Raw genomic sequence first — 24,553 nt, 5'->3', positions numbered from 1 at the left:
ATGGGGTCCCCCCTGCTTCCCCCACACTCCTCAGGACACCTGGGGGCCCCTTCCTCACTGAGGGGCCCTGGGGTCGGGGAGGCACCCGGTTGCCCACACTGACTGCCTTCTCCCCAGGAGCTGCCCCCACACACCGGGCAAACAAGTCTGGGCACCCAGACGGACTTGCAAACTCCCCTCACTGCGAATGTGTTGGTGGCAGAGCTACTAACAGCCTGGCTCCCTGGCCCCAAAAGTCCACCAAGGAAGGGGCAGGGGAAAGGGGAAAGGAGGGCAGAGGGGAAGAAGACAGCACAGGCACCTGTGGCCGTCCGACCCAGAGCCCCTCTCCATGGGCCGTGGAAAAAGGGGCCACCCAACTTGAGGCAGGGTCGGCGCAGGCCACCCACCTGTGCGAGCTGGGGTTCCAAGAACAGGGCGTCCTCCCCATCGTCCTGCCCTGCATCAGGAGATGGCAGCTTCCTCTCAGGTTCGGAGGGGGCGGCCTCCTGGAACATGCTGGTGATAGCCAGAGCAGGCCGGGGTCTCTCAGGTTCTGAGCTCGCGCTGGGAAGGGGACGCTGCTCCTGGAGGAGGGGGCCGGGCCTTTCCACCTTGGCCTCCTTGTCTTTCGGGGCGGGCTCCTGCCGGTAACAGGCAGGCAAGACCTTCTCCCCTTTCTCCATGGACTTGATCTGGCTGGGGGTCAGCGACTGGAACTCCGCCTCGGGCCCTTCCCGGGAGCGCTCCGCATTGATCTTCCAGAAGGACGCTTCCTCCTCCTTCCGGGCAGGGCCCAGAGCATCCAGGCTGGAGGACCTGCTGCCCTGGGAGGACTTGAGGGCCTGGGAGCCCTGGGGGGGCTTGGACAGGGGCTTGGGCTCACTGGCCGCAGTGCCGTTGCTCGGCTCCTGGATGGATAAGGAGGAGATGCTGAATTCCATCTGACTCTACGGCGGGATGTGGGAAAGGAGAGAGAAAAGAAAGCAGCCCTTAGAGTCAGCGGTCATGGCCGTGCCAGCTCGCGCACCCCTCCTCAGCCCATGTATGTATGTATACCTGCAACACGGGTAGTTGTTCATTTGCTGGAATTTTCTGTCTGTCCTGAGTTTTGGCTATTTTTAGGACTAATGTTGCATACTCAAGATGCACCAGAAGCTTTGATGCCATGGCCCCATCACTCACTACGAATCTTACTAATGGTTGAGGGCTCTCTGCTTGGCAAGCAGAGAACCCACCTGTCTCCTCCGGTGTGATTCTGGTGCCTTCCTGAGAAGGAACTGCCTGGCAGGTGACAGTCCTCACTAGGAGGGTGACGAGGAAGGGTGTGCAGCGCAAGAGAATGCCACTCTGCAGCTGGGGTCAGAACCCAGCCTCAGATCGTAAACACCCAGGGCAGGGCAGGGCAGGGCAGGGCAGAGCAGGGCTGGGCAGGGCTCAGCGCACAGCCCATGCCCACATCTGAGCGCCTGCAAAATGCTTTCCTCCATCGGATGCTGCTAACCTCGGTGACCTCTAAAACTGATATCGCTGAGCTCTTCTGACAAACAAAATCATTACATGGAAACCTAAACCTCCTCTTTGGAGTAGAACATCATCTTGCGAGCTCTGTAGAACAAGCGATTTGTGATTTCAATCATTTCTAAAATCAATCCTGAAAATTCCTCTCTTCCTCACCATTTCTACTCCTTCATACTCCCCCACCTTCTTTTAAAAATAAATGAATTAATAAGTAATAAAACTACATTACATTATATGCATCTAACTTCTGAAAAAAGAAAAAAAAACTACATTACAGAAAGTTTGGAAAATGGAAAAAAGAAAAAAATCAGTCATAACCCACCCCTCTTCCCATAATTGCTACTATTAATACTTTTTGTATTTCTGCGTAATCTTTTTCACATATATATTTTACGAAGCTGTAGACCTGTCAGGCGTACAATTTGGGGTACTGCTTTTCCACTTCATCACAAGCATCACCCAGAATGTCGCATGGTCTTTATAACCGTTACTTTTAATGGTTGCAAATATTCCATTCAGCAGCTGTCCCACCCCTACTTAACCATTTTCTTATTATCAGACAATCTGCTACATCTAATCCTCATTGTTATAATTAAGGTCGCCATGAACATCTTCATGCATATCGTCTCTCCCCCATTGGGGGTTAATTTCTTGAGATAGATTTCTAGAAAGGAAATATCAAAATACAAAATGTTTAAACCTTTTCTTTTTTATGGTTTTAGACACATACTATCAATTTGCTTTCTAGGGGGTGCCCCAATTTCTACTGCCGCCAGCCACACATTAGAGTAGCATTTTTAGTCACTGAGTATAATAATATAAAACTGTCTGTACTAAATTAATATACAACACATGGTTCTTTATTACTTTCATGCATATTCCTCCAACTTAATCAATGGCCCGCTTTAGTTCTTTAAGTTTTTACAAATAGCACTCTCCCAGGACATTCACCAAGGGGCAGGGACGTGTCTGTCAGGGCTAGGATGGAATCACTGCTTTTCCTGTGTGCACTGCAGGCCCTGAACACAGACGGCTGCACATTTCTCTGAGTCTGGGACGCCTCCTAAAAGCCCAGCTTCTGATGGCCAGAGGTCTTCCCTCCAGGCTCGGAAGGTGAGATGATGAGGCCATGAAGAACTCAAGTTCAAGTTCAAATCGCAAGCCCAAGCTGCCCTGAAGCTCAATGTAATAGGAAATAAAACCCAAGAGACAGACATCAAAGCTTTGGCTCTGCTAGGAGCCATGGTTAAGAACAGATGTAGATCGCTCAGTGTGTCTGAAGCATTAAGACACGTAGTTTTTTAAATTATTATTTCATCCTACAAATGAGAAAATGGAGATTTGGAGTGATGAAGTACACTGTCCTAGGTCACCAGTCCATTAGGAGATCGTGCAGCTGGGATTTCAACATGGATCGAGTGATTCCAAGGCCAGAAGCCTGGGCATCACTGCATGTACAGCCAGTGGCCACCAGGTACAACGCCCACGGAAACCACAGAGAGCCTCAGATGTAGCGGGTTTCTACAGCTGTGTGCATGATCTAATTTGATTTTGAAAGGACAATTTCTAAGTGAAGCATTCTGAATCTTCTGCATATTTCCAAGTTCCACGATGGAATACAGGGACACTGTGGGCATGGAGATGATGGCTTCTTTAAATAAGCACCTCGCTAAAAATGGCCTGGAAGCAGGCTCGAGTCTCCGAGGACAGAGCTCACTTCAATCTGAAAATTGTAGTGTAAGGAAGGCACTTAAAACTGAGCACTGTGTGAAACCCCAGGCTTTTTTGGGATCAGCAATTTCTCCGGCGGGGATCTTTGCTTAAAAGCCTCTGCAAGACAAGGCTAAACAACCTGTCTACGTGGAGGGCAGCAATGGGCCACGCCGGGAAGCAGGGGAGAGAAGCTCCCAGGCAGCTCCAGGGCCACTGCTGGGAGGGAACGTAGCGGCACGTGGCTGGGCATGACTTCCTCAAACGGAGAGAGGTTGCTCCCATCACTTCTTGGGTAACTGGAGACCTGGTGACAACTCCTCAGAGGAGGGTGTCATTTGGTTAGGGCAGAGGGCTCTGCTGGGAGAAGCAGCTACCTGGTTTGGGGGGCTTTGGAGGTGAATATAGGGAAAACAGAAACTTAAAGAAGAAAAAACATTCTAATGAATTTGTTTCTAAGTCTTTCCCCTGTGTATGTATATGTTATTCTTAACTTTGCAAATAAAATATGACTACAATCTCCTTTTAAAAAACAGCCCTACGATCTCACGAAGGTGGAGAGTAGAATGACAGATAGCAGAGGCCGGGAAGGATGCGTGGGTGGGAGAGGGACAAAGAGGTTGGTTAATGGGCACAGCCATACAGTTGGGTGGAAGGAGTAAGTCTAGCGTTCCACGGCAGAGTAGTGTCACTGGTTAACAGCAGTGTACTGAGCATTTGAAACAGCTGGAAGCGAGGACTCGAAATGTTCCCAACACAAAGAAATCATAAACACTTAAGGTGATGGACACCCCAAATCCCCTGACTTGATCATTACACAGTCTACGTAACAAAATATCACATGTAGCCCATAAATATATAAACATCTTATGAATCAATAAAGAAAATAACCCAGCCCTCCTCGATCACCAGGCTGGAGGTGGGGTCTCTTCCCCACTCCCTACTCCCAGCTGTGTGTCATCCTTGATGCTTCCTCCCCGCCCTGTGACAGTCACCAAGCCCTGGCAATTCTCCCTCGCGAGCATGTTCTGTTGGTCCTACCTGTCCTCATTTCCACCCTGCTACGTTGAGCCCAGCTGCCCCCAAAGCTGCCTCCCTCCTGTTCTCTCCAGATCGACCCGCACATGCGCATCTGCGCGGAAGGACCACCCCCACCCCACCCCCGCCAGATGGCTGCCGCGCCCCTGCCACCCTTGATCGGGTGGCCTCCTGACATTCCTTGATCAATAGAGGAGATTAAAGGGATGCAGTGCCCATCCCTGCCCCAGGCCTGGCCTTGAAGGCACCTGGCAGCTTCTGCTTCCTGCTGGGAGGCCAGCGAGGTAGGGCAGCAGCCCCTCCACGTGGAGTGCTGTGCCCTGGTGCGTCTGCCCCTCGTGAGTGCTGGGCTGGTTGGCCCCAGCCAGCCCTCCTGCCCGCCCACCTGGCCGCTCCCCCACCCCATGAGCACCACTGCCTTGGGGCCACTCCAGCGCTCATCACAGGGCTCCAGAAGCGTCCCCTGCTAGACTGTGAAGACTGTGAGTTCCATGAGGCAGGATGGCCTCCCTCCTGCTCAGACATCTCTTCCAGCATCAAAAGGGCAACCAAGATGCTCAGGGGCTTCCTTGCACCTGTCTCCCAGAACCTTCCAGGGCACCGCAGGAGGTCAGGAGGGCAAAGTTCTGAGCAGGTGCAGATTCAGCAGGCTCTGCAAGTCCACGTCACGGGGCAACGACTCCACCACCAAACCTGTGGGGGCATCATGCCGCGGCCCTGACACCGGGTGCCAGGAGGGGGTCTCCAGAACAGTGTTCATGCCAGCTCTACCATTCCAGGCACAGACACTGCTTTCGGATCCCAGCTAGGGGCAACAGGCATCACGTCCCACACCCCAGGGACCAGAGTTTGCATGAGAGGGGCCAGAGCCCGGTGTGGAACCACCAGGAATACTGCAGATGCGCCAGAACTGATCGTCAGCCGACCTCAGACCACGCGTGACTCGGGGAAGAAGAGCAAAGAAGCTCCAGCGTGCAGGCACTCGCCAGGTGCCAGGCACCGCGCCAACACCTTAGACACGCTCACTCACCTACTCTTCCCGACAGTCCAACGAGGTACGGAGGATTATTATTCACTTTTTATTTAAAAAGAAAAAGACCTGGGATTGCAGTGCAGCACGCAACTGTCTTGGAGGACGCGCTATACCACTGCTACCTGGGGCTTCACACAGGTGCAGGGCAGGGGAGGGGCGGGGAGGGGTGGAAAGTGGAAGGACAGGGGAGTTCCAGATGCAGTTCCAGATGCATAGAAAAAACCCTATGTCTTTTCAGGTGTGGAAAAAGACCTGGGCTGTTGGGAGAGGAGGTCACCTCAGCCCTCTCCCACCACCCTGTGCCACAAGAGCCAGGGCCCCGCAAGAGGATGCTGCATTTGAAGGGAAGGAACTGATGGCCGATGGGCACCAACTCGTCGGCGCTGGCTACAGGCAGAAGTCTGCATTAGTGGTTCCACTCAGTGGGAGATGGGAGAGATGGGGGAGTCCATACGGAAGCCCCGCTTTTTGCAGCCATGCTGACAGTCCCACCCTCAGTGTCCCAAGAGGCCAGGCAGGATCTGCTGGGAGGGCTTCATCCAGCCCAGTCGGAGCTGGGCGTCAGCCACCCTGTGTGGGGAACTGGGTCTCAGCGGGCCAAGTCCATTCTAAAAACAGAAAGACCACAACTGAGCCCGGGCTCTATTTTTACCTCCCACTCACTGGAGAGGAATGTGTAATATTTCAGTAAAGGGGGAGTGCACGTCGCCAAAACTAACTGTTTGGCTTGGCAGCCTCCCACAGATCTAAATTGTTGAGACAAAGGCTACAGAAACATTGTTAGAAAATGTCATAGTTTACTGGAGCAAATCCTAATAAATCCACCGATTTAATATCTATTCTTTCCACCTTCCCTCTGAAGAAGGAAGAGGAGGAAAAACAGAGGGAAATACTAAAAACTTCTAGAATCACAAAATTAGTATCGGTGGCAACCTGACAGGGACGAGACGTCAAGATTCGGGGGCCGGAGACAAGCCGGGGCGCAGCAGTGCCTGGTGGCCCACCCTGCTGAGACCAGGGCTAAATACTAACGACACCCCTGCATGCTCCCAGGGCCAGGCCCCGCAGGGAGCCCGGGCCTAGGAGATGGGCTGTGGAAGGGCCATGCATACGCCTATCTGCCAGGCTCTAGGGGATAACCCAGCTAAGACCCAGAGGAGGTTGAGGAGGTGTGCCAGCCCCAGGTCATCAAGGTTAGGGGACAGATAACAGTCTCTTCCCTCTGGTGGCTTGTCATGTCGCAGGGACAGAGACACACCAACAGAGAATTCATAAACACTATCACATTTTCACCTGCTGCAGGACTTCGCAATGGTAACGCGGAAGAGGGACGATTCTGGAAGCTGTGGCAGGGGTCGGAAGCACAGGCCTGGACTCAGGACTGCCTGGTTCACACCCGCCACTGCATGATGCCTGGTGTCCTCATCTAGGAAGCGGGTGCTGTGAAGACTAAGCAACGCCGGGCAGCAAAGGTGCTCGGCACAGAGCTGGGCACGCAGTGAGGGTCGTGACTGGGGTACCACGAAAGGGGGGATTTGTGCTGGGTCTGGAGGGCGGGGCCTTCACAGACGGCTGGGGACTGGGCAAAGACAGTGGGTGCCACGTGTGGGTGCCACATGGCCCCTGAGGCAGGAGAGAACAGAGCCTACGGACAGTGTGCAGGGCTGAGTGGGTGGCACATCACCCCATGCACGGGGAGCCGGGGAAGGTCTCGAGGGAGCCCCAGGGCAGCCCTGGGTCTCAGGGAGTCAGCAAGAGCCCAGGTGAGGGAGAGAGGGAGGGAGGGGGAGAGAAATGGGGGGAGACTACTAGGCAGGGATGGGGAGTCTGGGATTAGAGGACCCCAGGGCCGCAAGCAGCGCAGGAGCTGTGCTGCGGGGCTGAGGGCAGCAGTGAGAAGAGACAGCCAAGCAAATCCTCTACGTACAGGAACACCCTGAGGGAACGGCCCTTCTGCACCCCCAGGGGCAGCAGATACCTGCCAGCCACAGACGGACCCCAGCTCCAGTCTCTCTTCGTCCACTCAGCCTGCCAGGTATCTGACTTCCCTGCACCCCGATGCTCTGACCCACGGCAGGAACGGGAACCCCGGCGGCCCAGGGGTGAAAGAATTCAACGTGTGTGCACATCCTGTCACCGGGCACAGCGCCGAGGAGGTGCTTGTGCTCATAAATGCTTATTTCTCTTCCTGAGGAAGGGGCTGGAAGGTGTCCCTACCCTGGGATTCATCTATATCAGCCCTTGGAGATCTTCTGATATCCCAGGAATCAAGGAACTGATCCCCTCCCTAGCCTATTTCCTATCCTCAAATGGGCATCAGAACATCAGTGAAGGAACGGGAGGAACGGGGAGGCAGACAGGAGCCAGACAGGGGGCGGAGGAAGGCCGGGCCAGGGTGGGGGTGGGGATCCCAAGGGCCCAGCTGGCCAGGGCCGAGGCTGACCTGCCTGAGGCCTGACCTCTTCCTCATGGTCTCCAGCCCAGACCGCGGGGAATGCAAGGAATCCTCTCCCCACCCCCTGCCCCCCTCTGCCTGAAGCATCCTAAGTGCTGGGTTTTTCCTCTGGAACTATCAGCACGAGAGAGGAATGCAATGCTGGTCCCCACGGGCACCCTCTCCCCCAGCACGCCTGCCATGCTGACAGATCAGTGGAAAAGATGACAGCCACAAGCCCCCCACCCCCGACAGGCAGGCCTCCCATCCACAATGGAGGGGGGAGCGACAGGCGCCATGGCCAGGATCAGCCTCAGAAGGAGGCACCGAGGCAGGGAGGGATGGGCTGGAAGACTGAGCAGGATTCGAAGCAGCAGGGTGCACGGCTGCCACACCAAGACCATCCTGTCTGCCCGCCCCGTCAGGGCTCTCCTGGTCAAAGCTGCCTGGGCTGGGGCAGCAACCACAGGTCCGAAGCACGGCACCGGCTCATTCTGTGTTGCCGGAATCATCTCGGGCTGGCCAAGAGCAGAGTCCCCATACGGAGACAACTGGGTGAGAAACCAAAAACTGCTGGGATTCTTAACTCTGCCCCCGACAGCTGTGACCCTGCCTCAGTGGATCTGTCAGGGGTAGATAAAGCTGGGCACTCTGTTGGCATTCATTAAATGTCTGCTGAACCGAATAGCTGGAGGAAAGTATGAGATTAAATCTACCAATATGTGTACGAATATATGTTAAATACATCGGGGAAAAATGACTGAAGGAAAGATTCTGTGGCTACAGCTTTTGTCCTAAGTGAGATTTGCCACCAAACATCGCTGTCCACTCACGGTTGTTTCCTGAGCACAGAAGTAGCATGTCTCTGGGTCTGCAGCACAATGTCTGACATAAAGTGGGTGCACAATAAATGTTCCACTGAATAAAAACAAATCAGTAGATGATTTCAGAGACAGAAAGCAGCCACAGGCTGGGGGGGAGGCGACTGGGAGTTATTGTTTAATGGGAACAGAGTTTCAGTTTTACAAGATGAAAAGAATTCTGGATATGTTAATTGCTTGATTTAATCATCCCACAGTGTACACATATATTAAAATTTCTCTTTGTACACCATAAATATATGCAATTTCTCATTCGTCAGTTAAAAAATAATAATGAAAAAGAGTTCTAGGAATGGATGGTGGTGATGTTTGTACAACAATATGAATGTACTTAACGCCACCAAACTGTACACTTAAAATGGTTAAGATGGAAAATTTAATGTTATGTGTATTTATTTTACCATAATTAAAGATAAAACAAAAAAAATCAATGAATAAAGAATTAAAAATGGAAAGAAATGACTTGGGATTAACAATGGAATGAAAAAACAGAGATGCCGGGGTAAAAACGGTTACAAATTCTCTGCAACTCCTCCATCAAGAGATTCCATCTCTTTCCTCACACTCTGAATCCACTGGCTTGTGCCTTGATTTGACCAGCGGAACAAAGCAGAAGTGATACTGTGCACTTCCCCAGCCTAAGATTTGTGATTCCCTCTCGATTCACGTGTGTGAAGAGATCCAGGCTGGTGCACCGGAGACATGTGGCCCCACTGACAGCCAGCACCAACTGGACACGAGACAGGTTCTCCTGAAACACCAAGCTCCCACCAGGCTGTCAGATGACACGTAAGCAATCCCAGGCAAGGCCAACAGAAGAACAGCCCAGCTGAGCCCTGCTCACACCACTGACACACAGAATCATGAGCTGAAGCCATGAAGTTTTGGGGTCGTTTGTTATGCAACAATAGATAACTGATAGAGTGAGGAAAGCACCAACTGAGGGAGAGCAAGAAACGGGGTCCAAGTCTCCAGTCCCACACCCGAAGATCCAGGGCCCTGCCCTCCCAAAGCCTCCTCCTGTTTGCGGCTCTTAAATAGGACTCTTATAAATCTTTAAGTCCTAGGAAGAGTGTGGCCAATCCCTAGAAGCAGGGAGGCAGGGTGCTCCAATGCTAAGGCTAAGGAGGAGTGGATGGCGGGGCTTCCTAAACTCAGCACCAACTAGTGAAGGTAGGGAGGATGGGACAAGCTCCTTTGCTGTCTGGGATGCCCTCTATTTCTGGAAGGTTCTAACACTGAACTATCATAAGTCTGACCTTGAGAAGTCAAACAGGAAGGGGAAGACAAAGAGTGAACCCACCAGTCTGTAAAATAAACTGGTGCTATCATCTAACGGGAACATGACACGAAGCTGAGAACTCCGAGCCACAAAGACTACACTTTTTACTAAAAGAATACGTTTCCATGGCCGACACATATCGATTTGGTTTTAGCAAGCTCCCCCAATTCACGCTGCTTTCTGAGGGATCAGACGTTCTGGCATCAGGGACAATGAGCACGAGCACAAGCGTGGCCCTCGTGCACTTGCTTTCTGGCTCTGTCATCCGGACCCTTCCTAGGCACCTGTTCCCCACATTGGCCCCAGCAGTTGTGCCTGTATCGGCAGTCGCTCCAGGAGCTGCGCCACCTTGTCCCACAATGTCATTTACAGCAAGTTAATAATAGATGAAACGTCCCATGCCACAAATAGCTGACTTGGGAACAAGTAACAAGGTAAATTCTTCAGAGAGCAGCTATTCTCATGGGCACATGATGAACTCAGGCCTTAAGACATTTTAACTATTCTGACTTTCCTTTGCCTTCATCACTGCATTATCACCAAAGAGAGGGCCCAGGCCAGGGAAACCTGTGCTGCTTTCTGGGCCACCACATGGAGAACCTGTGTGCCCATCCCTGCTAGAGATATCATCTGCAGAATCAGTGCTTCTCACAACTACCCATTTTGGAAGCCCAGAAAAGAAGAATATTGAGCGCCCGGCTGGATGCCAATACAATGACGCACTTTCTACCCACCTACAACTTCCTCTGCAATGCCGGCAGACACAGCTCCTGTGTTGGATTTAGGAGCAGCTGTCACTCCAGGCTGCACCTTGACATCCTGCGCTTCCCCCAACACAACCTTGGTCATCCCTGCCCAGATCCCTAGGGAGACTGAATTAACGCCATGTATTCCCCAAACCACCTCTTAACTCTGATGTAAGAATCACGTCAACTGTCACGGGCTCCCATGTCCTGAGGCCAGCTCGCTGCACTCAGGACAGTTAGTAACTTCTTACTGAACGCTGTCTGTGTGCAAAGAGCAGTCCAGCTGTCCTTAAACATTTGAACCCAGTGCAACATTTCATTTTAAGGTCCAGGTCCCCAGGTGAGGGCCCTGCAGGGTCCCTCGTGGACCACCCTGACTCCTCATAGGCCCCCCGGATGCCCACGTCTATGGGGTTGAGGGGCTCTGACCAGCAACCATGCGGACAAGTGAAAACCAATAAACAAGCCCCTCAAAGTATCAACACTTGAAAACCCCGATCCCATGGCCGCCAGTCTAAGCTCTGTTCTAGTCACACTGTTGTCTCTGTAGCATGTCCCCATTATGGAAAGAACCCTCCAACACAACAGTACTCAATGTTCTAGAATTCAGAAAATCCGAGTCTTTTACTTCTTTTCTTTGGGTCAGAGACCCCTGCCTTTTAGTCATTTTGCTGCTTAGGAATGTACTTCTGCTGGGGCAACTCAGGAGATGGGAAATGAATTACAATCAGTTAAACTTGATGCTCTTAAGCGACTCTGGCACTGATGATGATGATGATGATGACAAGTAACTGGGAGACCAGTTAGGGACCCAATGTGGGCTCTATTAGCTGAACACATGTCTAGCTATATCAGCTGGTTAAAGTCACCTCCCCATTTGCTCAACCCTGTTACAGTGCACTTCCTACCAGGGTGCTGAGTGCTGAGGAGCAGCGGTATGAGCAGAGAAAGGGCCCCCGACACTACTGACCCCCTTACCCAGGCTGGCTGGGAGCCCCAGTCAGTGGACATGACAGGGTGTCACGGGGCCTGGCTGACAGTAGTGACCACTGTTTTGAATTCTATCACCAACCCACTCACGACAGCTCCCTGACTCCTCACAATCTGCCCCACCCCCTCCTTGCCACCAACAATGGGCACGTCACCCGCAGGCCGGCAGTGGGGGATGCTGCCTTCTGAGTCCATCAAATGCTGAAAGAAAAATACAGAACAACTCGATTCTTTTTAAAAGAACAAATAAATCTAAATTTAATCCAACTTACCCTTGTTTCCCAAGAGAAAGGGGCAGAGTGTTCATCTTGCCAAGTTATGTCCTGAAATAAAAATTCAAGAACAAATTTGAAATCCAAACCCAGACATACCCCATGCAAACATCCACCCAGGGCCATGGGGAACCAAAACTTAGGAACCAGCCCAACTCCTGGCTCTAGACAAGTCCGATGTTTTGCTGCTCTGTGTAGAATGTGCTGACCGTCTCCATTGGATTTCTCCCTCAATTTTCTGGCTGAGGCTGCCAGGTGCTCCCGTCCTGGCCAAACAGACACTTACTGAGCACTAGCATGGCCCCGATGGACTCAATCGGACAGGGAAGCTGAGCGGAGAGGGCGCAAGGCTGATGGTCTCAGCAGAAACCGGTCAGTCTCAGCCCTTTCCAGTAATTAGCCATGTGGCGTGGGACGATGACTTAGCCTTTTTGAGCCTCAGTTTCCTCATCTGTAAAGGAGGACCATACTCCCCTTGCAGGGCTGCTGTACGGACTAAATGAGGGAACCTAGGGAAAGGATGAGCTGCCAGTCAGCGCCAACACATCTGAACCCCGCTCCGCTCCTGCATGCCTGCCAGAGACCTGAAAGGCACTGATCTGCAGAATCAATGAAGAAAATGCCAATTTAATGCAAGCAACGAGTTATCACGAGAACTCTGAAACCATTCCCCACCCTCACCAAACAGAACACAATAGAAAAAGCCCTTTAGAACAACCACTGCGAATTTGACCTTGGATCCAGTATGTTTTGCTCACTGGCCTGAACAAAAGGCACCAAGCACCTTTCCTTGGCTGCCCCTGCCCCTGCCCCACTCCCCACGCCCCTCCAACTATCCCTGTGCTAGCAAATATCTCATCTGTATCCAGCTTTTATTGGGCAACATTTTTTTTTTTTAGAGACAGAGTCTCACCGTGTTGTCCAAACTCCTGGGCTTTCAAGTGATTCTCTTGCCTCGGCCTCCTGAGTAGCTAGGACTACGGTGCACGCACCCACACCTGGCTGCTTCTACTGGGGATCATCTTTTTTTTAATAAAACATTGAGACACATTGGGCAATACCGACTATAATAGAATAAGATATTTTAAATTGAGACTGACATTAATTTGATCACATCCATAGCCCTCCCAAATCCCAGGTAATTTACATCCTTCAATAAAGTACCCCAGGTAAATGTCTTCTTCCTACCCAGAGGTACTCCCTGCCCCCAGAGTCAGGCGGTCTGCCCGCGCCCCCTCCACAGGGCAAAGCGGTTCTACCCACGGACCCTCTTCTTTCAGCATCTGGCAGAGCCCACTCCACCCCAGCCTAGCCTCGAAGACCGGGGGCAGACACCAGGGCCCGCACAGCAGGGAGCCTGACAGACACCTGAGTGTTCACCTTCAGCCTTCCAGACCCCACAGCCGCATTCTCTGTGCACACCCCTCCTAACGCGAACGGCCAGTGGGAGGCCAGTCTTTGAGCCCCAATAATGAAGGTGTCCTGGGGTCTGGGCAGCTGCAGGCCTGTTCCCAGGAAGAGGGTACAGGAAGGAAGTGTGTGATGACTCCCCAGCATGCCCCAAGTGCGGCCGGCCTGGCTGGGACAGGCACCAGAGCGGAGTCTTATTCGCTACTCCATCCTCAGTGCCCGAATAGCCAGGGTCGGCACACAGCAGCAGCTCACTAACTGTGAAAAAATGACCCCTGCACAAGCCTGGATCCTTCCACAGGCTGACTTTCCTCGCCAACCTCTCACACTCACACTCCCCCCAGACGTCCCAATGTGGGGGCACAGAGCCCAGGCTCTTCATAGCTAGGGGCCCCAGGAAGGGGGGCTGGCCACCTATGGGGGAAGGACCTGGCTCTGAGTCCAGCCACGCCGGGGACTGATGCTCGCTGCTGTGCGGGAGGCACTGGTACCTCTGCGCTCAAACACTCACATTCGCTGGGGATAACGAGCAAGGAAGACCCGGAGAGGGGCTGTGGAAGCCAAAACTCAGGCCTTCACCTTCCCATGAATGTGCACGAAAGGACTAAGTATATTCAAATCAGGGTAAAAACACTACTAACAAAGGTACTAGTAGTAAATATTGAGAACTACAAAAGTGGAGGGAAAAACCTAGAAACTGGGTTAAGCTGCATTAAAGTTCTGAGAACCACATAGTGAGTACAACTCACCACCATCCCTAAAGGACTGCATTCATTCTCATGAATCCTGACCTCTGAACCGGTGCGCAGTGTCTTCTATCACTCACGGCTGTCAGGCAAAACCTTTAAAAGTGAGAGGGAACAGGGGTCGCTGCCTCCCCATTTGGAATGTCAGTTAAACCCACATTACTTCCCAATGCACAAATTTGATTCCTCCAAAAATGGAAACGGTTGCCAGGAGGAACATGAGCTACGGAGCTATGAGCTTTGGGACTGGAGGTCTCCTAGCAGAGGCTGAGGACCAGCCTTCAGCTGTAGGGGACTCCTGGCCCACGTCTCTGTGTGCATAGTGGGAGGAAGAGCAGTTGAACTCAACGATTCCAAAGTCCCTAAACTCCTATAATCTGAGGACCCTCTAAGTTCCTTTTAGAAGTAATAAAACAAGAAGGGCTTTGTTTTCAAGCCCTTCTGGGAAAAATAAAGGAGGCTGATGGAATGTAAATATCATTTATTCTAGATTTGGACCTGTGGGAAAAGGTAAATGGAAATAAACTGGCAAAGGTGCTGGTTCCATTGAGAATCCAGCAGCCCCCCGGCTGCCCCAGGAGACAGAGGAAGTGTGTGGAGACTCCTGGGGCAGGCCCGCTGGCCTGGGAAAGGGCACAAGGGAGCCGGACTCCCCTATCATGGGATATGATCTATCTTCTAAATATTAATTATGTAACTTGAGTCCTTTGAAATCTGCAAAGATTAAAATAATAAGGTTGGCTTTGGAAGGTGACTTAGTACAAGACTCTGAGGAATCAAGATTTAGCCTGGAGTTTGGCGACAGCCAAGACTCCAGTGGTGGCAGCCACGTATTAGCTGAAATTCCAAGGGAGTCACAGATGGAGAGAGGGTCACACTGTTATTTCTCCCCAACTTGGTGTCGAGTCAATAATCTTTTGTTTGCTCCAATGAGAAACTAAGTTGAGGGGCAGATTCCTTGGATTTCTGCAATTCTGAGCTCATAAAAAAATAATAAAGTGCTTAACAAAAGTAAACATGCCGAACAAAAATGTGATGGAAGCTCTGATGTCAGCCGTCAGCTGCACGCTCCAGCCACAAAGAGCGTTAGTGGCGAGAATGGGCTCCAGGCTGCTGGGTGCAAATGGCATCAGCATTGCAAAGTGGCCACGCCCACTCACACACGGTAGTGCTCTCCTGTCTCCTACGCCCAGGACGACCAGCAGGCAACCAAAATGTGGCCAGACACATGCTTGTGGGTCAATCACATATGCTTTTTCCAGGGTTCCTTGGAAGGCTTCCCCACCTACCTCCCTGGCACCCAGGATCTGAAATTGTCTAAGCAGCAAAACACACGTTACTTAGACCACAGGACAACACAGAGTGGGCTCCACGTTGGCTGACAGTTATTCTCAAATTCTATCCACAGCAAGGGCGACACTCACGCTGATGCTCTCTGGAAACAACTGCTTCTTTGGAGTACAGAAGATGTCTCAGTCACCAAACCCCAAAGGAGAAAGCCAAAAAGCACAGGGAAAGCTACAGAAAACCACGGAAACAGAGCACTCCGTAATGCTCAGAGCCAGTGCTCATGTGAGAGGTTCTGCTCGTCTCCATGGCAGCTTCAAGGACTCCAGGGTAGACACACAAAAACTAGCCTTTCTGTAACATCCCAGAGGGCTTGAACACTTGCTCTCATTTGGAAATGTTCATCTAATTCAGTGGGTACTTCCTAAAGAAAACAACATTTAAAAAAAAATAAGAACACACATTCTCTGCCCATAGTACTGGAATACATATCTGCAGGACATCTCCAGCATCTGCTACTTTATTAGCTGGTAAAAAATGGATGCCAAAGGGTTCAGAACTCTGGTAGGTCCTGGACATTTTTATTAATAGTTTTGGGGGCTGCAACCAGAGTTGTGTTAGAGCAGGCTTGCACCAACTCAAAGGAGGTGGCCTGAAATGTTTAGGATTTCTTGAACCTGTTGTTAAACACAATCATTATTAGAAAGTTAAATCATATAAACTTACGATTAGATACATTGGTTTAAAAACAAAGGTAATATATCTCACACCCATAAAAATGGCTATCATCAAAAAACTGAAAATAACAAGTGTTGATGAGGATGTGGAGAAACTGGAGCCCTTATGTACTGTTGGTGGGAATGTAAGATGCAGCCACTTTGGAAAACGGTTTGGTGGTTCCTCAAAAAATTAAAGATATCTGGGTGCAGTGACTCACCCTTGTAATCCCAGGTATTCGGGAGGCTGAGGTGGGAGGATCGCTTGAGCCCAGGAGTTTGAGACCAGCCTGGACCATATAGGGAGACCTCATTTCAAAAAATTAAACATGGAATTACCATTTGATCCAGCAATTTCATTCCTTGGTATATACCCCAAAGAACTAAAAGTAGGAGATCAAAGGGATATTTATCTGCTAATGTTCATAGTGGCATTCTTCAAAATAGCCAAAAAGTAGAAGCAATCCAGGTGTCCACTGACAGATGAACAGATAAACAAAATGTGGAACATACACACAATACAGTATTATTCAGTCTTAAAAAGGAAGGAAATTTTGATAGATGCTACCACATGGATGAACAGTGAAGACATTATGCTTAGTGAAATGAGCTTGCTCCTAGTGCTCAGGGGTCCACATCTGTCTGCCCAACTCTACACAGGCCACACCGTGTGCAAAGGGGCCCTCAGTGAATACGGCCGCGTGGCTCTCATCATCCCCAAATAAAGACTCCTGCTAAACCAATCCCGGGTCAGGTTGTTCTCATGAGGAGTCCAGGGTTTCCTAGGCCAGCTCTTACCCATGGCAACTTTGATACAGGTGAAACTATGACTCTGTGCATCAGTTTAACCAACCAGGGCAAATTAAACAACCTCCTAACAGGCTGCAATTCTCCAACATAATGAGAATTTCATTGAAAGCTTTCTTTTGTTCTTCCTGGCATTCAAAGATTATATACAAAACTACTGCAGCTGCATTTTTAATTACAATGCTTTACAACTACAATAACTGTGTGACTATAAACAGTAAACACTCTCATCTGGTAGAGTCAGAATATGGCTGTACGGTTTGTTAAATATCACCTCCTACCTGGAGTGCCGACTTTCTAAAAATGAGAATCCCAACTACTAGGCTCTCCAAAAATAGGTTTAACTTTTCTTGGGGTGATTCCGAAGCAGTGTCAGGATCCTGGAACCCTGCAACATGCACATCAGAACCATAAATTGTCACTGTACTCCTGAAGTCCATAAATTAGGGGAGTGTCTGTTAGACAGGTGGTGGCATCTTGGCTTGAAGGTAAGAAATTTAAACTGAGAAATGCTATAAACTAGAGAAATAAGGCTCAGACAGCAGAGTGTGCGACGGGGGAACAGAAAGTCCTTTAGGTTGATGACTGTGTCATCCCCGCAGTGAAGCCGGGTAGCCTGGGCACCCTGGCACGTTCAGGGTGGAGCACATTGTTCCTGGTGAGCTGTTTAGTATCAGTCTGTACCTCACCCAGGGCTCCATGCACAAATTCAGCAGTGCTTCTGCTGTATTTATTTCTCCATAAGTAAGTACAGGAGCGAGGCAATCACACTCCTTGACGAACACCCAGACAAACGAAAAACGTAGGTCCACACAAAAAACTTGTATGCAACTGTTTAAGGCAGCTTTACTCATAATTGCCAAAACCTGGAAGCAACCAAGATGTCCTCTAGTAGGTGAGTGGATACAATGTGGTACGTCCAGACGATGGAATATTATTCAGCACTAAAAAGAAATGAACTGTCGAGCCATGAAAAGACATGGAGGAACCTTAAATGCACATCGCTAAGTGAAAGAAGCCAGTCTGAAAAAGCGACACACTGTATGATTCCAACTGTATGACTTTCTGGAAAAGGCAAAACTGCGGAGACAGTAAATAGATCGGTGGTTGCCAAGAGTTAGGGGAGAGAGACAGGAATAAATGGAACATGGAGGATTTTTGGGGCAGTGAAATGACTGTATGACACTATAATGGTGGACACATGTCATTACACATTTGTCAAGATCCATAGAATGTACAACACCAAGAGTGAACCCTACTGTAAACTATCGACTCTGAGTGATAATGAAGTGTCAGCGTAGGTTCATCAATCGTAACCAATTGACCACTCTGGTGTGGGTGCTGACGGCGGGGGGAGGCTGTCCCTCTGTGGGGGAAGGGGGGACGGGAACTCTGTACTTTTGGCTCAATTTTATTGTGAACCTAAAACTGCTCTTAAAAAATTGAGCCAATTTTTTAAAAGAGGGGAATAAAGAAGAATGATTAAAATATGTTCTTTTTTTATCAACTGCTTATCCTTAGAAACTATTGTTTATACATTTATGGAATCGATGTTTTACCCTCTGACTTATAATTATTTTTAGCTCTGCTGAGATAAGGGGGTTTCCATAACTGGAAATACAAAACTGCAGTTCCAAAGATAGAAAAACAGTTATGATTTAACTACTGGGCACATTCCACCATGAATACAAATTCAGAAACTCAGGCCTCCATAGATCACAGCAGAAACAAAAACTCAGTGCCAGTGTGGTAAGGGGAACAGGATACAGAGTAGGTGGAGGAAGTTCTAAGGAAAAGAACAGAAAATGAGGAGGAAGTACAGACAGGTCTGGCCTGCATTCATGCATTCACCCATTTAGGAGAAATGGATATCTTTTCCAGTACTACGGGACTCCCTTGCTTAGAGAGCAAAAGTGACTCTTGCCAATTAAAAGATGACACCAAACCTGTCAACATGCTTTCTACTCTCTCTCCCTGCATCACAGTGACCACATCATTTCATTTCTTTGCTAAACCTGTTCCCTGGCTGCCACTGGGCCATCGTCCCACAGGAGCCAGCAGACAGGGGTGCCTGGGGAGGAAAGGCCCGCGTTGCTGCCTTAGGTCTCAGGGCACCAGGCCAGGCGCTGCTCAGAGCAGACAGTCATCAGTCTGAAAAGGAAAGCTTGCAGGACAGGCCCAGCAGCCTCCCCATTGCAGCCTGTGCAACCTGATCTGGAGAAGGGCCACTTCCCAGCTCCTGCCAGCACCTCAGTGCAGAAACCCAGGTAGAACAACATGGAAAACCACCCAGTCATCTTTTCTAAAACATCCATGGATATGCCAGACAGAAGGTGGGAATCCTAATTCATATATTCTACCTTTCTTAAAAAAAAGTCCGAAATACTGAGAAAGCAACTCCCAAATTCCTTTTTTTTTGGTTTGTTTGTTTGTTTTTACTACATGCTGGAAAAAGAAAAGGCCAAGCTGCCATCGTGGAAGGGGACAAGGAAACCTCACATACCACAGGTCCTGCATCAAGAAGCCACACAGCTACCCAAGCTCAAATCTAACAAAGGTTTAATGCTTGGGGAAAGTTCTGAAGCGATTCTACCAACTGTTTTATAATGCTGCTTCTGAATGGTTTGAAACTTTTAACAACAATGTACAGGTAAAACTTTTATGACAAATTAGTGTATTTTTAAAAACAAATAGGCTGGCCAGCACCCAGGACGCCAGGCCAGCAAGAGCCTGGACCCCTAAGGAGGGAGGGGTGAGGCCGGCCCTTCGGAGAGAGCAGATGCAACAGCTCAGCGAAGTTTGCTAAGCACAGGTGCTCCCCACCTGTGGCACCTGGGGAGGCCTTCAGCTCTGGGGGTGGGGAAAGCCACCAGGTCCTAAGAGGCCTCAGGCAATGCCGCAGGCGTCTGGGAGTCAGGGAGGTCAAGACAGCCTCAAAAAAGGGGGTTAAGACTGAGAGGAGTAAGAGAGCATCCTGTAAGTCCCCTGCTTCCTGCAGGAGAGGAGGGACCAGGCACAGGAGGGACACCTCTCCCAGCAGCTGGTCACGCTAAGCTGCTGCAGAAGGGGCAGCGCTGTCTGACTGTAGGGTCTTAAAACTCCACGTTCTACAGCACGTAACCCAGGTCAGGGTCCCCTGGGCTGGCACAAGGAAACACCATTCCTGCCCAGCTCCACCTACTTTATGGACAGGTAGGAGAGGCAAGTCTGTGCACAAGAACGAGAACCAGCAGCTGCCCACATTTCCCGGGGCATCTGGCCCACCTGGAGCCACGAATGTGGAACTCTAACTCTCACCAATGTGCTCAGACCCAGTTAGAGGAGACCGGGGGTAGGGGCAGGAGCAAGACATTCCTAACAACTCAGGGCTGAGTTTTTCCCCCCCCATCTGATATTAGGAAGCAGCAGAAGCAGACAGGGCAATCCCTAAACTCTTTTAAAATGAAAATCTTTCACCTCCCAAAGTGAGCTATTCCCAAAACAGCACTGAAGCAGCGCAGGGTAAGTCACTCTGTCAATGGCATCCATTTGCAAGCATGCCTTAATGTTCTTACTTAAATGCTTGATCCAAAGGGCGTGTCCCCAGCGTCAGTGCCTGCTCCAAGCAAGGCCAGCAAGCTTGAAAGAAAGCTTGTGAGCCACTGGTTCTGCCCCTGACTTTGCAGAGGGGCAAACTCCCCCCTAAGAGGGGTAGCGCCTTGCTGCTGGCATGGCCAGGACTGGACAGGTCTGGGGCTCTGGGTCTCCTCTGCGTTTGCTGACTGACAAGCTGTTCCTCCAGAAGTGGCTCCAGATTCTCCACAAAAGAGGATCGAGGCAAGACAACGGTGTGGCAGTGGGAAGGGGCTGGTGGCCCTGGCTGAAGCTACTTCTGTACTTTTCTACTGAGATCATATGTTTGAGCAGGGGATGGTTAAAGGAGCTGCTAAAGACTACAGGAGGGCTAAGCACCCCAAGCTAGGAAGCCTCTCGTTCCCAATACGATAGGCCTGGAGAAATATTCGCTCGATTGATCCCCAAGGAAGTAAGAACCAAAAAACTTGATGATGTCCCTTCACAGCCTCAACACTCCAAGGCAGCGACCTCCTGCTCTGCAAGGACCAGGCTGTTATCAAGGCAAAGCCGGATGGGGCTGAGCCCAGAGGTCCAGGATGAGAACACACATAGACGCCTGTCACTGTACCTGTCCAGTGCACAGGCAGCTTTGCTGTGTGAGCTGAGCTCCCGCCACACTCAGAGCCACCAAGGTCTGTGATCACCATCATATAATCAACTTTCTATTTGTCCCTGCAATACATAAAAGTGACTAGAAGATGGTCATCACATTTGGAGGCTATATTTGCATGCTCTGATGCAGAATGTTGCTGTGTGGGATACAAAAGTGTTACTGGCAATGGGGGAGAGGGCAGTACTCAAAGAAATAGTCAGCACCCCTCAGGGCAGCTGGAAGGCTGTGGAGGCCCTTAGGACCACATTGGAGCACAGATCAAGTGAGAAGGGAGAGAAGGCCCTACTCAGTCTAGTTTACAGTCCTTTAGGACAAACCTAGGGCCAGCTGTTGGGTGGGGAGGGGTCTGTGCAGCAGCCTACTTGGGGGTCATCCCCCACCCTGTCCTTACCCATCATCCCTCGTGCCTAGTAGCTGGCCTTCCTCCATGGCTGATTTCCTGGGGGCAACAATGAGACCACTGACTCCACTTTGTGCCAACCTCTTGCCCAGTCCGAGGGAATTTCGACTCCCTAGGGCTATTAACACACAATCACTGCAGGCAAAAATGCCCCTTGGGCCACATTCCTATGCACCTCTCTTAAAATTCAGGGTCTCTGTTCCTCTGCCATCTGTGCTGAGGCTGGTTAGAGAGGCAATCCGGGGCACGCTCTCAGCCTACTTTGCAAAGTTGAGGTTCAATTCTGAAAAACAGGGCAAGTTTGCTCCTGGAAGGATGCGCAGATACCACAGCACGGCACAGTTCCACTTGCTTTTAAATCACATTGGATTTACAAATTCAGAAACCACTCAGTCTGGCACCAGGTAAAGAATCAGAGTAAAAGATTAACTTAGTCACATCTTTCCTTGCCAGTGATACTGGGCTCTTATATGGCATGGGCTTTTTGATGATGAGCAGGTGTGTAGATACGCTTAGTGAGACACCATGCTAAGGAAAAATGACAGTCACTCTCCAACATTTGTAAGTACTTACAGGTTTACTTTTTCTCGTATTTATTTATTCATGACTCTTATAAATGGGCAATGCCTGCTTTTTCATCACCCCAATCTGAGCGCAAACACTGCACACATGTCTTTATAGAGATGCATATTTTCCGACTGAAACTGTTTCGGCTCTAGGAATACATTTAAAACCTATATTTTCATCTCTGTGTTTACCACACCCTTGTTTTTCCTGGCAAAGCCCTCAAAGTTTAAAGTCCAATGGAGAATTTCCTTTTAATTCCATTAGAATAAGGCAATGTCAGTCCTTTCACACTTTCCTCACATTAAAGTGGGTTTATGACCACAAACATTTTGTATTAATAAATGTCTCAGCACACCCAAGCCAGAAAATCTGATTTACCCCTCCTTCTTTTAACTTGAATTCCTTCCACAGTCCACAAATTCCTCGGAAAAACTCTCCCAGCTGCTCCTCCTTCCAGTCCAACAAACAGCCCTCACGGAGAGCGGGTTTCCTTTTTACACTTTTCGCTCCTTTTGACTTTGCCCGTCATGGCAAAAGTTGAGTTTGAAAGGCCAAATAGCCACAGTGCAAATTCTAATGGCACCAAACAGGTTTCAGTTAAACCCATTTCCAAGAAAAAGAAGACCAAGTTTCTGAGCATCACAGAACACTCAGGCCTTTGTGACAGAGTTCGGGGTTGTCCCTGAGCTTTTTCCTGGACAGTTGAAGTGTTTCTTCCTTCACAAAGTCTGCTCCTCTAGAAGGCCAGGCACAGTCTCCAGATCTGAGACCTAGATATGCCCTTGTACGTAGCCAAGGCGTCCTGGAACGCCTTTAAACTTATCATCCCTTAGTTTTTTTGGTAGAAAGACAGGGTCACCATGCTCACCCCCCCAAACATACACTGCACATTGCGCTCACTCAGGAAACGTCTTAAGGCGATGGATGGGTTTCGCCTCCTAATCTTGGAAGGCAGCCCTTCCTTCCTGTTATCCGGCTTGGCGAGTTTACTTCTCCATTCGGCTCATCACAAATATTAATATTAATATATGTCCTATACCGAGTGCCTTCACAGCAGGCATGGGGGTACGAGTACCCCCGTGCTACACGGCGGAAACTGAGGCTCTAAGAGGCTAATTCACCTACAGCCACACAACGACCAGGTGGCAGAGCTATACCAGAACTCGGTTGGTCTGGTTAGCGTTTTTTGCTGTTCGCACTTTGGTCTGCCGCGCTTGAAGGCAGCTGTCGTTACTCTGGGACGTCTCCGGGTGCCGGCGGGGCAGGTGTAAGCAGAGGGCATTTAAAGACCCACCTCCTGGCGAAGCCTCAACGAACTGCCCGGGAGAGCCCCCGCCCGACCTTCGGCTCCGGGCGCCCCCGCCACTCCCATTCCTGCCTGTGCTTCCCAGGGCACCGGGCGCGGCTGTGGGGGCCACACGCGGCAGGTGCCCAGGTGTTGCGGCCCGGGGGCGTCTCTGGCGTGGAGCGCCGGGCGGGCCCGGCTCGCGCGCACCTACCTCGTCCCCGAAGCGCACCACCTTCTGGCCGGTGGGCCCGCGCAGGCCCGGGAAGCGCGCGGGCTCCTCGGGGTCCCCGGGCGCGCAGGACGCGGGGGCGCGCGGCCCCACCAGGCAGCGGTCGATGATCTCGTCCTGCTGCGCGGGTGGCAGCCGCGCCCACTCGGGCCCGTACTTCTCCCGGATCTTCTCCTTGTCCTGCATAATCTTCCTGGCCATGGGGCTCAGCGACGAGAAGTAGGTGAAGCGTTTCCGCTCCCGGTCGTCCAGAGGCCGGTTCCCGCTCATGACCGCCGAGCGCGAGGCCGCGATCGCCGCCGCCATGGACGCCATGCCCGGCCTGCCGCCGCGCCCCGCCCGCCCCAGAGCCCCGCCCCGCCCGGGAGCCCCACCCTCGCCCCGCCCCCTCCATGGGAGCCCCGCCTCCCCTCCATGGACGCCAGGCCCGGCCTGCCGCAGATCCCCGCCCACTCCGGAGCCCCGCCCCGCCCCCGCCATGGACTACAGGCCCGGCCTGCCGCCGCGCCCCGCCCGCCCCGGAGCCCCGCCCACTCCGACTCCCGCGAGCCCCGCCCCGCACGGCCGGGACTCGGGAACCTGGCTCGTGGCGTCCCCCAAGCCCCGGGAGCCCCGGCCTCCGCGCCCCTCCCCTTGCGACCCTCCCTCGCGACTCCCCCCACGCTCCCCGTGGATGCCCGCGGTGCCCGCGCTTTTCGGGGCTTCCCTTGGCCGGCTCAGGCGGTGGTTGGCGCGTCCCCAAGTGCGCGACCCGTGGTCTGCGAGGGTTGCTACGGTTCGTTCCCGGCGTGACCGCCGTAGCGCCACGTGGTCACTGCCGGACAAAGGAAACTTTTCCTGCCTCCGAGGTGCCGGAGCAAACCCGGCATTCGAGACTAGCCGCCGGCCCCTTAGCCCCTGCCTGTCTTTTCCCCGCGGAGCCACCTTCTCGGCTTCTTTCGAGCGGCGGGGATGCTGCCTCCACTCCGCTCGGCGGGCTTGACCACCGG

At 51.4% G+C, this 24,553-nt stretch overlaps 1 protein-coding gene across 1 annotated transcript in view; it reads right to left on the bottom strand.

Annotated features, from left to right (window-relative positions):
* Positions 1–23,946, bottom strand: part of LOC105823215 (chromosome unknown open reading frame, human C1orf198) — a 28,743-nt gene extending 4,797 nt beyond the window's left edge. The window contains exons 1-3 of the mRNA XM_012660365.1: positions 23,547–23,946; positions 11,887–11,937; positions 390–929 (exon numbers count right to left, since the gene is read on the bottom strand). Of these exons, the coding sequence (XP_012515819.1) occupies positions 390–929; positions 11,887–11,937; positions 23,547–23,879 (924 nt within the window). The 5' untranslated portion in view covers positions 23,880–23,946. The remainder of the gene's footprint in view (positions 1–389; positions 930–11,886; positions 11,938–23,546) is intronic.
* Positions 23,947–24,553: the final 607 nt, after the last annotated feature.

The sequence above is a fragment of the Propithecus coquereli genome, unplaced genomic scaffold, assembly GCF_000956105.1.
Source record: "Propithecus coquereli isolate 6110/MARCELLA unplaced genomic scaffold, Pcoq_1.0 Scaffold66, whole genome shotgun sequence".
NCBI lineage: Eukaryota > Metazoa > Chordata > Mammalia > Primates > Indriidae > Propithecus > Propithecus coquereli.
Note: the sequence above shows the minus strand (reverse complement) of the source record. Positions and strands in the feature narration are given on the sequence as shown.